This window comes from Polyodon spathula, chromosome 5 (genome assembly GCF_017654505.1).
Source record: "Polyodon spathula isolate WHYD16114869_AA chromosome 5, ASM1765450v1, whole genome shotgun sequence".
Classification (NCBI taxonomy): Eukaryota; Metazoa; Chordata; class Actinopteri; order Acipenseriformes; family Polyodontidae; genus Polyodon; species Polyodon spathula.
Genome location: NC_054538.1, coordinates 23,710,501 through 23,725,712, shown reverse-complemented (window position 1 = coordinate 23,725,712; position 15,212 = coordinate 23,710,501). Strand labels below are relative to the sequence as shown.

Genomic DNA, 15,212 nt, shown 5'->3' with positions numbered 1-15,212 from the left:
ATATACTGTGCACTCATGCAAATATTTGAAATGATTAACAATATTACATTGTACAATGTAAACTACTATATGTATTTGAGTTTTGTAACTGCCTTTTTGTTTTATCTTTTGTGCATTTGCTGACTAACTAAAGCATATGTGAGAAAGCATATGTGATAAAAACAAAATTTAGACATTTACCTGATTGGGCCAGTAGCTAAGAGGTAATCCACCAATGAAAAGAGGTCCTGTTTTCTGATTTGTAAGTCCTGACCAGTTATTACTGGGCATGCTCCTCACTGTCAGTGAGCCAGACACAGTCACTTCAGCTTCACAAGGGGTTAAATATTGCCTGAGCACAAGTTTGGAAAAAAATGAGAGAATACGTGAAGCAATAGCCCCTAATTACAAAGCTTTAACATACAAGTTTTTTATAAACTTAAAGTATTTTTCATCTCAGGTCAAAACATATTGTTAATAGTTTCCATATATTATTTTTTTCATTATTAACAATGTTACCTTACCTGGTATTTTTTGTTTGGTAATCGGATATGTTTTTCCTGTATTTTCCAATTTACACCTATTGCCAGTTTGTATTTTGAGTGGTGTCAATGGGGGAAAAAATGTGAACAAAACAACACATACACAGCATATAGTACAGCCAAAAGAAGCCAGCACAGCTAGCTTGAGGAAACTAGTGTGTCACCATGGTTTAATAGAATACCTATGGCGGTGTCACTCGAGTGAAAAATTAGAGGTGACTTTTACTAGGTTCACCTAGGTGCTACTTAAATAATTGTGCTAATTCAGGAATAAATAAATAAATACTTTGGTGCCTTTAAATATCGAAAATACATTTAAGGTAAACTACACTTTTTATTCAAACAAGAATAAAATATGCTTTGCTATTACTACCACATTGTTTTTTAAACCTGACTTATTTTTTTGTAATATAATTTGATGAAAATCAATAAACTGACAAGAATTTGAGCGGCTCCCAAGTGACGCATCCAGTAAAGGCACTCCGCGTGGAATGCAAGATGCATCTATAGACTGGAGATCGATGGTTCGAGTCCATGATATTACACTGCCGACCGTGGACGGGAGACCCCAGGGGGTGGCGCATAATTGACAGAGCGCTGCCCTGGTGGGAAGGGCCTAGGTCAGCCAGGGTGTCCTCAGCTCACCTCGCACCAACAACCCCTGTATAAGATGTACTTAATGTGTCAAACTTTTTGCATGATATAACCCCACACCCTCTCCAAACCTAAATCTAACCTTTTCTGATACAATTGTGTACTTACATATATCGTGGGAAAAAAATTACACAATTATACAAGTACAATGTAACTATGCATAATAACAATTTATATATATATATATATATATATATATATATATATATATATATATATATATATATATATATATATATATATATATATATATATACACACACACACACACACACACACACACACACACACACACACACATACATGTACTTACTAAGTACTTACTATGAGAAGGCACAGTAATTAGAGACACAATGTAAAGTGTTACAGACCGCAGATCCATTTTGGTTTCAGACAATGTAGCTGTACAGATCTGGTATTAACCATGTATTTGTTTGATCTTTTTGCTAGCACACCTGGGGTAAACCTAACATGTTGTTACTGTGGGTTATTTATTTTGAGAAAAGTTTGAAATTGTTGTAAAAACAAAAAATATATAGTATATATATATATAGATATATATATATATATATATATATATCTATATATATATATATATATGGGGTGGCCGGATAATTGGGATAACCCGAAAGTGGAGATCCTTAATCCCAAATCGATGGGATCATATTTAAATGTGTCCAGAATGAACCCCAAGCTGATGGGGTCACATTTCTACCTGGGGATCATAACATCCCAGGCTTCCAGATTAATTAGTAATAACATAGTCACCATTAATAGACAAAGCACAGATGTAAGGCATGTTTTCTTTCCATTTTTGTTGATATGCTGCAAAAATACATCTACAGATTTCATTTTCCACTAAAAAAAATAAAATAAATTGTCATGGTTTAACACTGACAGGAGGTTTGTGTTGAATGAACATACATGATAAGACATGGTTTCCATGGATACTGTAACTTAGGAAACAGACTGCATGCAACATTGAGAACACATAAATATTAAGAAAGACGGTAGAGTTTCAACACTGTGTTATAATCAGGGATTGTTTCATTTCAATTTGTTCTTTGTATGCCACACTATTTTCATAGCTGGCAGTATTCTATTACAAAACATACATTTTTGGGGGAAAACTGCACATAGCTGCAACTTAACTGTTCCATGCTAGTTTTACAATTGAAAATGTTTCTTTAAAAACAGGACAGCATTTGCACACACTTAAATATCTAGGGCCCACTAGGTTTTATAATTTTCTGTAAGTCTTGTGTGAGCAATATTAATTTCATGCTTTTCTCCTCTGATTCACAACTTTCATTTACCCATTTCCAGATTATTTCCACAATTTGACACAGTTTGTGAAAACCATCTGTATTACTTGAACAAACAGAGCTATTATTGCACTGCCCTATGCAGAACAAAGCTAGGTCATGAATGCCTGAGATATGGGCCTGGTTTCCACAGATTAACTGGAAGGAAAGATTTAAACAAACACACACACACACACACACACACACACACACACACACATATATATATATATATATATATATATATATATATATATATATATATATATATATAGTAAAAGATCCTCGCACTCTCACGGTTCTTTGCCTCTTTAAGAACAGACCCAGGAAACAGGAATGGATTTTAACAGCGCTGACACGCACTTTTAATAAACAAAACAAACAAACACCAAGCTCCTTCTTGGAGCACTAACTATACAGTCAGGATCACCCTAACTAACAGTACTAACTCAGTACCTTCTCTGACTGCTCGGAACCAGAGCACACTTTCTGTTCCTACCCCTCAGCAGCCCTGAACACACTGGCTGCATTCTTTAAATACCCTGCACCTGGCTCTAATTAACAATTAACACCAGGTGCAGGGGATTACTAAACAATAAAACAATTAACTCATTAACACCCAAATGTGCATTCTTACATGTTTTCTGCAGGGTAGGATTTTAACCCCCTCCCTGCTGTATTACTATATATATATATATATATATATATATATATATATATATATATATATATATATATATATATATAACTTGACATTGGTGGGGTTTTTTTGTGAACAGAAATGTAGCATCCACTGGGACATAATCTTAAGGGAATGAGGATGACTAACAAGATTTAAAACAACCCAATAACAAAATGAAAAAAAAACAGGCTCATTTAGCAGAGGGAACTCTCCTAATTATCAACGTGACAGCGCACTCCCAGGCTGGCTTATGTCATTCTACACCAATCAAGACTGACAATCTAGTGCTATCCATATGCACATCTGTTTCTAGAGTTGTGGTCTAGAAACTGAGCTTAGACTACCAGAATCACATGTGAAAAATACCTATTGAATGAGTTAAAACATTTTTCAATCACTGTTTAGCAAGACTAGATTAAATCCGGTGATTAGCCCTTTGCGGTCCTATATCGGACCAGGTCCGACATTACAATTTTCCCTTTCCAGTCCTATGTCGGACCTTGTCTGACATCCTCAGAAAGACATAAAGCACAGGTTTCTAGTTGTTTTTTCTCTGGAAAAAGACAAGAAAATCTTTCAATGGCCAAGTGAGACCGATAGGAGCCGAATGAAGCCGAAAGAAAAGGGCGTACCTGATAGACCCATGCTCCACAGAGATAACACGGACACAAACAAAGGAGATAGCTGCTTCCGCATCCAGCTTTCACAGAATGTCACAGACATTTGCAGAGCTTTTTGAGATGTTATAGTAATAAAATAATGACTTGGATTGCATTATTGAGGAGTTTGGTAATAAAAAGAGTGATCAGGAGAGGATTTAGCAGTATGCACGTCTTTAGAGGTATGTGAAAAATACAGTGAACAAGGGGTGGGGCTTGGCTGGAGATGCAGTACTGATGTCCTTTTGCTATGCCCAGCCTTTTAAACCTGTTTTACTCTGAAAAAAAAAAGTTTAAACAGCGCGTGTAAAATAAACAGCGCATGTGAAAATAAATTGGACCAGAATTAACTAACTAACTTCCAAACTGAAACTGGTCTTTCTTATTTCCATCAAATCATTGCTGCACTTTTTCTTCAACTTATTCTCTGCAAATTCTATAAATATTCTAGCTCTAGGCATTTCCCTCGAGGTATCGCCTTTCCTCCCTCTTGCTGTTGTTGTTTAATTAGTTAGTAGAATTTTTAACTAGTGTTTCAACTGTCATTTGGAGCTACCACTTCCCTTAGTGGGGCTTAGGGCTTCATACAGTAGGCCTGTCATTTAACTCTGAATTGTGAATTTGCTTCCTACAGTACACTTATGTAAAACAGATATTTTTAAATACATCTATTAAATCTCAGTGCGGTTATAGTGAACTCCCACAGAAGAAATACAAAATCTGTTTGTGTGTTTGATATGTTGATGATTATTTTAACAGGCTTTCTGGGAGGCTGGTGTCTATTTCATTGTATTTAGAGATGATGTGTTTAGTGAAGGTGAAAGCAAATCTATTATTACATTTGAATATATTTAAATAACTTTGATAAGAAATATAACCAGTAATTCCCATTGTTTCAGACTATTATATGGTAGAAAAATTATGTTACACATTTTCATCTATTCTAGCACTTATTTCCCCTTCGCATACTAGCCACTTTCAAAGGTCAAGAGACAAGACAATTATTTCTGCATAATTACAGCTGCCAGAATGAATACATAATTAATATAATGCCTTTACAAATAACGTTTTTTTATGCTGGAGAATTTCTTCAGCACAACCCAACTTTAACTTCAGATGCTTCATTATTATTACTAATTTAATTACATCTTAAAATGTTTGTATGGATGCATAATTACATATTTTACCCATAGATGAACAGGCGGTGCATTCATTTAATGTGCTTCTCACTATGACATTGAAATAGAAATGATATTGATTGGGATATACCTGGGATGTGCAGCCCGATTTACCTTACGTATGTCAAAGCTGCTCGAAATGAGCTCCCGTTCCTTCAGACACGGAGTCCTCGCCACCGAGGGAATAAATTGGCACGAGCAGAAGGGATCAGCGCCAATTCAAGCCCGCTGTGTTGGAGTGTATGCAGCGGCCTTGAAAGGTAATGGAAAACATTTCCATTTTAGGAAACCAGGGTTATGATATATAACCTAACGTTCCTTTTCAAGTATGAAATGTTATTCCATTACCGATTTGGAATAGTATACACAAACTGTCACAAGTGCAGGACTTGCAGCACTGGCAGATGTGCTGAAAGGGGTAGACTGGGAAGCTGCCTTTAGCACTCTGGTCCTAAAATCCAGGTTTTATGGACCCATGACATATAGTAGAGTAAAAATATAGAGTAACCCACTGTGAAATATTTATATCAAAGGTGTGAACTGGATGGCGGCAGGGGTGACGTCACACCAGGGAAATTAAACCAAAACAAGGAAACGGTGGGGCAAACTGAGATGCTACAACAAACAACAAACAATAACAAGCATCGTGCTTGTTTATATCCAGCATGTTTAGCATCTAAGGCATATGGTATTCCTGCCCCTCTCAATATACCGGACATGTGGTACTCAAGCGCAGACATAGTGTGGGGCCAACAACCCCGAGTGAGTGAAAACATGCTGCTTTTATGCAGCTGTTCCGAGACTCAATTGCTAATCAATCATTCAATTGGAGTCGCGGTACAACTGCACGTGAATTAATAAAGTGCAATTCCCCATACTCACATGTTATTACATTTTACTTGCACATGAAGTGCTGTGCAATCCTTGTGCCTAAATACAAATATACATTTTAAACACTTGTGTTACACAGACCCATTTATATCCTGTGTACCAATGACTATACACCAACATTAACACACAACATACAATACAAAATACACACAGGGGCAGGCACTTTGCCACAGGCTAGCATAAAGCTGGAACAGCACCACACCATTGTCACTAAATAAATTGTATCACCCACCATGAGCACTACTGCACGCACCCAGGACTGGTGACCGTGTATGTATTATTGTTGGGCAGATATTATTGTTTATAATTTTGGACTGCAATCCTCTTGTTATTTATCCTGTGCAGTACATATTGATGTGTATTGCTGGGGGATTACTGTTTGTTTGCCAAACCTGGAAAATATAAATAAAGCACTTTCCAACCGGATTACAAATCTCTCTGTCTGTTTCATTCACTCACTGCATTACTTCTGCACCTGTATCCACTCAGCCACTTGTTCACAGTAAGGCAAGCAGATGTTTTGCAAGATTTCCAAGGCAAATACTGAGGTCTGAGACAAGAGAGAAGGTAGAGAAATATCATAGTATGAGCTGTAGCTAACAACACTTGGTCTAGAGGAGGGTTTGAAGAAGCAATCTGGAATGATTTGTTCATCCTGGAATTTACTGCTGTAACAATCACTGGTTGAACACTTGGGGGCATAAACAGAGTCTAACAACTTCCTTTGGAGCAAGTATGAAAAAGCTATTAATTTAGACGCAGTCTGCCACATCTGCCTGTCTTTTTGCCAGAGGTTACTATGCGCTGGGAGTCCTTCAAACATAACCTCAGTGTATTTCCACAAAAAATGTTATATATATATATATATATATATATATATATATATATATATATATATATATATATATAGAGTAGCGTGCACAGGGGAAGGCAGCAGCAGGGCTGGTAGGTGACGTAATCACATATGAAGACAAACCCATTATCCGCTCCTTATAACAGAGCCCGCTCCTTTGTGCAGCAGTATCGGCGCTATGCTTTAGTGCGAGAGGTCCCGGGTTCGCGCTTGCCCGACGCCTGTGTGTGGATTGCCTCGTCCTGTGTAATGCGCCTGCCTGCGCTAACCAAGATCTCTACATTGGTTTCAGAAGAATATGCAGGTAAGCTGCTCTTTGACTTTTCACTCTGTTTTGCATATATATGGGTCAGCAGGAGGAACATTGCTGATTGCTGTTAAATTTGGAGCATTACATATTAATAGAGATATGCAATAGTGCAGCATATACATTTCGGCTCTTACATTTAGTTTGAGCCAGGGAGGGAGAAAAACAGTTTTACAAATTTGATATTTAACTATTATGTTCACCCTGTACCAAAAAGGCTACAAACATTACAGACACTGCCAAAAACAGGAACATTGCCAAGCTTTCAAACACAGACCCACATACCTGATATAGACTATGTACTCCTTTCCGTCATCAACTCTTATTGTTGTGTTAACACTCTGTATTCTTTCTTCATGCTTGCATGAAAAATTATACTGTAATAAAAAAAGACAAATCACACAAGTTGCAATACAATAGCATTTTACAGCACCTTAATGGCAAACATCTCAAAGTTCTTTACAGTCAGTGGGTTAAAAATTAAAATGTTAGAAGCAACAACAACAAGAACAATAAACCAAGAAACAAAGGTATAAACTTTGATTTTTAAGCTTATATGGAATGATCTAAAAGGCACACTTAATATATTTGAATGTCTTATGTATTCTGAACTAAAATAGCATATAAAGAGAATGAGATTATATTATATATATAGATATATGATATATATATAATATATATTAATATATATATATATATATATATATATATATATTATATATATATATATATGTGTTGTGTTAAAAAAACAACAACTATAGCTAACTAAAATGAAAATCTCAAACATTTGCTTAATTTTTCCTTGTCTTTTAAATTAGCAGTAGTGCTAAATGGAGGATTTGATCTGTTTGGCTCTGTAACAGGGCTGAAAGCCCTGTACATAAAAAGGGGACAGAGCAAAGCCCTGCTGTTAAAGTATTGTTTTGTTTTTATTTTATGTTATTTAAAACAAATGTATTGTTTATTTATTTTAGAACGGGGTATCCCCCCCCTGTGCATATTTTGTATTTATTTTGTATTATGATTTGTTTATGTATTTTTAAATATGATGGCCTAGCCATACTTGTTATTATTTTGTTTCTGGCAGAGGTGAAATTAGGCAGCTAATCTTCTGCCAGTGTATAATTAAAAACCTTGTGTAGAAGGTAGAATAAAAGTTTGCAGCTCTCTGCATTCAGGGTAGGGGTGTTCGAGAGGAGGAACGAGAACGAGCGAGCGCGAGGAGTGTAAGAATTTAAAAAGTAAAAACATAGGAACAGTGAAGGCGATTGCCCAGCCTGACCTATATGTTTTTTTTTTGGTGTTTGTGATTTTTGTTTTTGTTTGAACCTTTTATTTCGCTCAATGAGCAATTGTTTCTGTTTGTTAAAACTGTTTGTTTTATTTTTTTGTTGTTTAAATAAACGGCACAAGCACCATTGCACCGCTACAGCCATCCCTGTTGCACGTGGTGTTAACTGGGGGATCACCAGCAGCTCATGGATTGTGCCACCAGAAAGGGTACTCCAGGTGTCTTATTTATTTATTTTTTTTATTGTTGCAGAAGATGGGAAAGAAGCAGTGGCAACAAGCGGCTGGTTGTGAGCCCCATCGCGTCTCTTGCAAGGTGGACGTCTGCATAATCTGCTTGAGGGGGGAAGAGTGGTATTTTTAAGTTGGCAAGGTCAAGCATGTGTCACCCAACTACTACCACCCCTGACCTCAGGAAGAGGAGGTGGAACCAGAGCCACAGCCACATAAGGAGGTTAGCTGGGAAGCCCTCCTCCACAGCATGGGCGTGTGATACTGTTGCTGCATCTGTGGGGATAGGGGGCATTTTCCACTTAACTGCCCCCACACAGAAGGGGAGGAGCCACTGCTGCCTTCACCGCCAGAAACACTGCTGTACTTCTCAAGCAGTGGTTTGTATAGCGTTGCAAGTGACTGGCTTTGTTGCTTAGTTTAGGCATCATTTCACCAAGGGAATGTATTCCCATTTGCTAACGAGAGTACCAGCAGAATCTAGTGTTCAGGATTTGCTGATTAATTCTGAGTGGGTGCAGGTAAAAGGCTGTTACATCTGGAGGGCATTTTGACAAATACCCTTTAAAGCTCTGCACCGGACAACTGGGGTCGTGATGTCCAGGGAAAATGCTTCAGATTCCTGCAGGCACTTCAAATCCAGGTCGATAATGCATCAGTGGTGTTTGGCTTTGTCTTTGCCGGCTTTTCTTAAAGTTTTCATTATTGACAGGAAGACCTTCTACTGTTAAAAGTATTCTAGCTCTCAAGTGTTTAAAAACTGGAGACTGAATATTGATTGCCAGTTGAACTGCACTGGCATAACGTTCCCTCAGAATGTTCCTGAGGCTTTCTTGACTTATTTACATACAATTAATGTCCATATCTTTAAATACTATGGCAATGCCACTTCTTGACTGCCAATAAAAAGACTTCACTACTGTGCCACCTGGCATATTTATTAATTACAAGTGTGATTACCCACCACCAAAACACTATATACATAGAAGTTTGTCCTTATTTCCTTTTTAAGCAAGTCCCAGACTTTGGAGATATGGCAAAGGTCAGTATCATATTCCAGTTTCGTGTCTCTTGACCGCCCCTTGTGGTGAGACACAGCTTTGCAGAGACTGTTGGTTTTCAAGATCACACAATGAACAAGTCCAAGACTTTGAAGCAGTGGCGTGCAGACAGGTTATGCAAGTCATGCACTGCAGGACCAATCGGGGGAAAACTAAGAATGTTGGGATAATACTAGAATATAAAATGTGTCTTTCTGTCTTTATATAATCTTTTTATGCGTGTTCATTGCATGGACTGCTGCATTGTTTGTGCTTTGTTCAAGTCATGCTGCGTTAGCTCTGCATGAGTAGTCTGGCACTTAAAATAGTACCAGGCTCTCTGACTGACGTCGCAACCTCACGCGCGTAGTGGCGCTCAAGTTATGCTGTATTCAAGTAGCATGACAGTCTGCCACTGCGCACTGTCGCTAGTGCATACGGATTCAATTTTGTTTTCACCTTTAGAGCGCCCCATAATGCGTTGCACACCAACCAAGGCAGGCAGGCTAGCCTTTTCACTGCGTCCTAGTACCGGTTTCTGGTATACAAATAAATTACTGAGAAAATGAAAAAAATTATTAGTGGCATATTTTCTCAAATTAATAGATCGATACCCAGGTAGTAAGATTGGACCCGGGTCATGTCAGGTAAATTAAAACCCTACGGGTACCCAGTTTTCGGGCACCATTGCCAACCTCTTTCTTATGTTACATTCATATAGTCTTGCTGCATGGTCTACTGGGAAACACACTGCACGTCACTGCTTTGAAAGTATAGCAAAGGTAAATATTGTTTTCCAGTATCGTGACAAAGTATTGTTTTCCAGTAACTGCCCCTGGTGCTGAGATACAGTTTTATACAGTGTAGTAGTTTCCAGGACCACACGATAAATAAGACCATAAGACCACATTATTCACTTTGTTAAATCACTGGGTTCCGTGTTTCTTCCAGTGTGTCCTGATCCAGCGATTCTCAATCCAGTCCAGGTTTTGCAAGCTTCGTGTCAGTCACACAAACACATACTTCAAAAACGTATTATTAAAACCCCTTGTCCACAGTTTAATTTTCTTTATTTATTTCTTCTGTTCGGTCAGCATCATCCCCAACTGAACTTTTTGAAAATAATAATTCTAACTCTTTGTGGTTTTCTCCGCTATCAATACACAATTGTAGCATTAAACAATAAACCAACTGAAGCAGGTATTTTTCGTTCTTTGGTTGTCACCGGTCGTAATTCGTTGCAACACATGCACCACGTCAGTACTTCCTGGTTCACCCCCCTAGTGAGTCCTGCCAATTTCCTTATATTACTAAAAGAGGTGGTACTTCCTGTCTCCCACCCAATCACTGTCTGACTCAATCTTATCAATTCACCACAGCCTTCATACACAGCATAAAGGAATATCTGCTAGAAGGTGTCCTGAGGGCATCAGATGATTCTAGGGCATTTGCTAAGCATTCCCACCTTTTACAGTCAGAGCTCGGCAACGCTATGAAATCAACCCACGTGGTCCAACCCAACCCCAACCCTAAAACCTAACCCTAACCCAATACCTAACCCTAAACATAATCATTAAAAATCATCTCATGCCCTCAGGACACTTTCTAGTGGATATTCCTTTGTGCTGTGCCTTCACACAGCAGCGTCCATTAGTGGTGGACACCCAAAGAAGAACTGACCAACTTGAACAACTGATCAAGCAAAGTATACATTAATCACAGTTGGAGGCTTCTATACCCAACCTCCTATAATTTATATAGCATCCTGCTACCACTTTGCCACAATACATTAACAGCCCAAGTTGTAGTCTTTTTTATATTTCTTTATTTTATTCTATTTTATTTAGCTGTGCCTCATTTAATCGTATGTGTCTAGTGTTGACAGTTTTGTGTAGCACTTTCTTTTTTACAGGTGGATTACTGTCTTCATTGGGAAAAATGGTGCTGTACCAGTTCTCTGGAGTTTCACCCCAAAATATATATTTTTAAAAATGGGTGGAATGTCACTCATTTTGTCGTAGTAGTTTTATCACTCATAAATAAAATGTCAGTTTGTCATTATAATGTTACGTCTATTGATTTATATATTGTAGTACAGCAGGGAGGGGGTTATAATCCTTCTCGCATAAAAAATGTGTGTTTATTGTTTGTTTAATTGTTTAATTATAATTGTATTATTGTTTTATTATTAATTATCCCCTGCACCTGGCTATCACTGTAAATTAGAGCCAGGTGCAGGGTATTTAAAGAGAGCAGCCAGTCTCTTCAGGGCTGCTCTGTAAAGAACCTGACTATGTGTCGTAGTCCTGAAAGATACTGTGTGAAGCATTTTCGTATTCATGTTTTTATGTAAACCTGTGTGTTTTGTTTTGTTTTTTAGCCGGTAAACAGTTTACCTGTCCTGTCATTAGTTTAGGTTCTGATTGTGTTAGTTAGTGGTGTTAATCTAAAAAACTATAAACTGAACTATAAACCAAATACGGTACTGAAAACAAGTTTCATCACCATTTCCAAAACAGCAGGCTGTAATCCATAGTGTTGTTGGTCCTTTAGTTTTCTCTTACATTTGAGTGGCTATTTCCCCCAAAATGACAACAAACATAGTTTATGATGTTTGAAATGAAATAAGAGATAATACAGTATCACGTCTTTCTTAACAGCTTGTCAAACTAGGATTCCACCTGTAAATTGTAACTCTTATCAATAAATTCGCATTTACTATTTTATGTCTTATCTCTTTTATGTATTTATTGCTATCAAAATAGTTTTTAGGCTTTTTGTTAATGACAGAGAAGTAGGACAGTATCACATTACACTTTTTATCAGACATTACTATCAGTGGTGTAGTGGTAAATGAAAGTTTGGTGGAGTTGAACAAATAGATCGAACAAATAAAGATGAACAGATTGAACGCTAATGCCCACCCACCATTATTGTATTTTCCAATGTGCACACAGAGAAGTTGACGTGAGTACGTGAGCAGACTCGGACAGCGCAAGTTTGCTGTCTCAATGTCCAGAATGAGGTGACGGCGATAATCTTTGATACATTTTCACATGTGTGTGGTCACATCTGAACATAGTTTGCTGGAAAATATTTCTATTTATTTTCAAAAAGGTTCCAACAAAACTGGCGAACTCTGTTCCGGCTACCAAAAAAAGTGAAGGAACGCCATTCTGATGCACTCCACCAAGACTCGAGCACTGGTCCCGCCCCTTTTCAAAGGAACGCCATTTTCTCTTGTTGTGAGAATTGCGGGGAGATGTAAAAAAAAAAATGCTGACTAGCAATTCTGTAACTTAACAGAAAATTAATTACAAAACATACTACAAAAGAAAGATGCTCCAAACACTAAAATGGTGAATAAAACATCACTGTCACTGTTTTAGGACTTTCTCAAATTCAAACAAATTCAACTTGACAAATATGGCGGCTGGAATATAAACTGGATTAAGCAGCAGCAAGCGAAATGGAGACCTGTACGCCAAAATATTTATTTGTTATTTATTTATGTATTCGGCATCAGATATATTTAAACAAAATATATACTGTCATATTTGCTATCCAACCTTGCCTCACTTATTTTTTGACTGATTCATATATTAAACATGTACTGCAGACTGAGTCGATAGTGGAAAATGAAATGCCCCTCAGGAAGACTAATGTTACCTTCAGGGTGCAATGCCAATAAAACCCCGTCGGTAACAACACTTTCCCCGGGTCAATAATTTTCCACTATAGCTCTTCTTGCTTGTCCATATCTATCTATCTATCTATCTATCTATCTATCTATCTATCTATCTATCTATCTATCTATCTATCTATCTATCTATCTATCTCACACACACACACACACACAAACACATTTTATAGTGAAAGCCACAGAATTGCATTGATACAATCTTAGTTACCACGGCAGCAAATAAAGAGGTTTTCATCAGGAGAGAGTCACCTTTTATATACAAGCAGCTTATTGCATTTTAAATCAAAGGGGGAAAATAAACAAAAAAAAACTAGTTCTTATTTAAATACTGTAGATTAATTGATATTAAAGAAACAAATAAAAAATACAATATGAACAAATATGGAAAACAAAGGTGACATCTGAGACACAGTACAGTTTATTAGGAAAGTAATTCTATAGTACAAACAGTTGTGGTGGAAAAAAGATCCACAGTCTGTAGTAAAGAAAGGAAGAAAACATTTTTGTTTCTTGGAAATCAATAGTGGTTTACTTGCATACTGTACCTGTAAATTGCCGTGCTCAATAAACAGTTTAATGAAGAAAAAGTCAGCTGCTGTTTGGCCCTGATCTGCATAAAGAAGGGTTCCCTCAGGGTTTTGGGACTGGAATCTCACAGAAATGTTGTTCTGTGCATGAAGAGAGATTCCTTCAAACACCAAAAATGAATTTCCATTATAGTGCACATAACTAACATTTGTATCTGAAAAACAAAATAAAATACAAAATTACATCATTTTTTATTATACATTTCTTATCAACTGGAAAAGATTGACACCTAATTATGGCACTCTGGGATATCGCATGTATAGCAACATAATTTCTATGCACGGCAATGTAACAAATTACATTTTCAATGTACCAGATTATCAATTTTCAACTGAATGTCTTCTCACTACATCATAGAAGCTCTTACTCCCTCCAATTTTGAAAATGTAATAATGGCTTGTAATTTAACTAGCTAACAGTATAACAATGCTAAAAGCAGCAATATCGACACATCCATTGATAATATTTTACAAGAACTTAACAAGACATGTTCTAAAGGATTGAATACCCCTTTCAGCAGGGACTTAATCAATTTAATTAATCTTAAACAATACTTACCATGACTCATTCTCCTATACACACTTTGACTCCTGGCCTTAGTACCTACATTGAAAATGGTTGGGAATGCAGGGAACACTATGGGCCTCCCTCAACGCTCTCCTTTTTTTCTATTAGTAAGGTGGTATTTACTACAGTGAATGCCCCCTTATTGAGACGTGTGCTATGGAATTAATTAGCAAGTGTGCGCCTTATCTGCCAGAGCTGATAGACACAAGCTGTGTTTTCATCAAACAAAGTTTTTTTTCCCCATCAACACAGCACATTTCTAACCATACAGGGCACTTAATTAAAACTGAATGACACATATTGTATGTCAATGAAATACTCTACAGCTACGACCAAACGTTTAGCATCACCTAGAATTTTAGGATTGAATTGAGATAATTAAAAAAAAAAAAAAAAAAAAAAGAACATAATTTAGATATTTTATTTAACATCATGTAATCAAAGAAACTACAAAATGATAATGCAAAAGTCTACCTGAAACCATAACATTAGTACAGTATTTCATGTTAGAAAACTACAAATCGCTATGTAAATAAATGTTAACATAACATTATTTAGCAGGTTTCATTCTACTTTACGAAGCAACATTTGGTAGTTCAATAGGGTGATGCAAAACATTTGGCCATAGCTGAACTTGCCTCCAAGAATTAACAAAATAATTATTCTTGAATCACTTATGTTTTCTTTGTAATATACAAAAAAAAGGAGCACCGGACAGAGCAGCTAATTCAACTTAAATAGCTC

At 36.9% G+C, this 15,212-nt stretch overlaps 1 protein-coding gene across 1 annotated transcript in view; it reads right to left on the bottom strand.

The window, feature by feature from the left end:
- Nucleotides 1-15,212, bottom strand: part of eys (eyes shut homolog) — a 380,525-nt gene that overhangs the window by 128,285 nt on the left and 237,028 nt on the right. Inside the window, exons 34-36 of the mRNA XM_041251458.1 lie at nucleotides 13,859-14,042; nucleotides 7,335-7,426; nucleotides 181-331 (exon numbers count right to left, since the gene is read on the bottom strand). Of these exons, the coding sequence (XP_041107392.1) occupies nucleotides 181-331; nucleotides 7,335-7,426; nucleotides 13,859-14,042 (427 nt within the window). The remainder of the gene's footprint in view (nucleotides 1-180; nucleotides 332-7,334; nucleotides 7,427-13,858; nucleotides 14,043-15,212) is intronic.